The 2,301-nt window shown below is 35.6% G+C and overlaps 1 protein-coding gene across 1 annotated transcript; it reads right to left on the bottom strand.

Moving 5' to 3' along the window:
• Positions 1-225: 225 nt before the first annotated feature.
• Positions 226-952, bottom strand: LOC120772709 (histidine-rich glycoprotein-like). Its single transcript, XM_040101460.1, has 2 exons — positions 941-952; positions 226-861 (listed from the first exon to the last, which is right to left on the bottom strand). Exons 1-2 carry the CDS (start codon positions 950-952, stop codon positions 226-228), a joined length of 648 nt encoding a protein of 215 aa, XP_039957394.1.
• Positions 953-2,301: the final 1,349 nt, after the last annotated feature.

The raw sequence follows: 2,301 nt of genomic DNA, 5'->3' as shown, positions 1-2,301 counted from the left end.
AGTTAATCCAATGTTTTATTTATCAAAAAATCTGCAAACATCTCTGGCAAGAATCTCTTTTTTACTTATTCGAATCCAAATAATTTCCGAACAACTATATTTTAAATTTCAACTAGCTTTATTAACACGATAAAAAATTTCAAAAAGAATTAAATTTAGAATAAAATAATTTTTTTTTATATAAAATCAACAAGCATTCGATATAAATTTGTCTATCTAACTTATTTAGTGACCATCATGTCCACCGAAATCATGACCACCATGATGATGAACCGCAACACCATGCTCTTGTTTGATTGAGAAGCCGCTAGAATGACCGTGACCATGATCATGACCATGTCCATAACCATGCCCATAATCATGACCGTGGCCATGACCAGCATCCTCACCATCTCCACCATCGTGCGATTCAATCTCGGCGTGTCCACCATGGTAGCTGGTGTGTCCATGATCAGCTACATGATGGTGTGTGGGTTCACGGTGTACCACCGCATGGAAACCACTGTGCTTGTCAGCCGTATAATGCACAGTTCTCTTGTGACCATCTGCTTCAATCAGTTCATAATGTCCGGATACCTTATCACCATGACGATGTTCACTCTGCTCTTTGATATCACCCGTCTTCGTATCCTTAACGCCGTAATTGAAGTGATACTCAGCATGTGAGTCATGACCATCGTCGTGTCCATGTCCGTGTCCGTCTCCATGGTGACCATGATGATCGTGATGATCGTCGTGTGAGACTAAATGCACCGAAGCATGACTGGAAGCGCTGTGACCTCCATGACCATGTCCATGATGTCCGTGCGGTAAGGCACTGACCACCACCAGCGCGAAGCAACATACAAGTGCAGCGAAAATCTATCGAAAAGACAGAACGTTTGAGAATTTTCCATTCTAATATATGTATAAGATAAATATACATATCAATCGCACTCACCTTTGAGCCCATTGCTTCAATTCAAATTAACAGCTGTGATAGATCTATGTGAACTGTGCTTACTGCGCTGGTGACCTGTGCTTTTATACCAAATTTAAATGCCAAACAGTTTCTTTCATATTATCTTTAACTAATTTTTTCCGCATTTTGTATTGTCTTATGAATGCACTTCAGATTGCTAACCTTGTAATTAAGTATTTGGTAATTGCTGGGAAGGTAACGCCTCCTAAGCTGCATACAGTTGAACCGCATTAACCAATTAGAGCTATATTACCAATATTTTATGCGTTTAACATTAGTTTACATACTATTTGTTAAGTACGAGTTGATGACTAAATATTTAATTTAGCAGAATTTGAAAATTTATTTATTACACGTTCAAGTACTTAGTATATAAGTCAGTGGGAAAAAATATGTAGATATTAAAGTGCCTACATTTTGATCATATAAAGCGCAGTGTTTTTACAAATTATTTGTATAAGTATTATATGAAGCCATTAGTTCTGCTATATTTGTTTTTTTAATGCGGTTATTTTCTCTGCTGAGCTACTACCAGCATTAAATATGCTCGAAGAAAGTGAGACTGCGTCCATTAGGAGAACATGTAGTATCATAGGATCACGTTTAGAGTGCGTTAATAGCGTCATGAAATTTTTATAGCTTTTTATTATATCTTGTAAGGTTAATCCAATACCAATGGTTTCGACTACTTATCTGCTGAAAAAAACCAATTTTATGCAAAAATACAGTTTGTGCCGTAAAAATGATAATTAGAGCTGTAATGCTCTGTTTAAGTTCTGTAAATCGAAAAATGACACAACTCGATGAATTTTAAGTTGATGTTGATTGGAAAGCTTAGCGATACTCCAGTGGTGTCATAATAAATTCGTATATAAAGTTGAATGTGGAACCAGCATAGCTTACCAGAAAAGGCATATTCGAAACTGGAAATTCTCCTCCTATGCAGAGAATAATGACTAAACGATTACTTTTTTGAGCTGAAGAATATCTATTAAAATAAAACATATAAGCGTTAATGAAATACTGACTACTCTGACTTTAACAGTTCGAACAACATATAGTACTTGTATACGCCATTTAGAGCTTTAACAGAGTACAAACACCAAAAACGAAAACTTAGTGGATCATATACCCCAGAGCGTTAATGACACACTTTTATTTATCTAAACGATTTTATTCCAGCATTACCCATATTCTGCAAATCAAAACTCTAAGCTAGCTTTCTCCTTATAATTTAAATCTGTTTACATGAGTTTGAAAGTTTCAGTTCAAACAGTTCGCGAAAAAACAGTTTTTCAAAGAAATTACTTAAGGGATAAACACTTTCTTAGTGTCCACTT

Source organism: Bactrocera tryoni, chromosome 3 (genome assembly GCF_016617805.1).
Source record: "Bactrocera tryoni isolate S06 chromosome 3, CSIRO_BtryS06_freeze2, whole genome shotgun sequence".
Taxonomy (NCBI): Eukaryota; Metazoa; Arthropoda; class Insecta; order Diptera; family Tephritidae; genus Bactrocera; species Bactrocera tryoni.
This window is presented reverse-complemented; position numbering and strand designations above follow the sequence as displayed.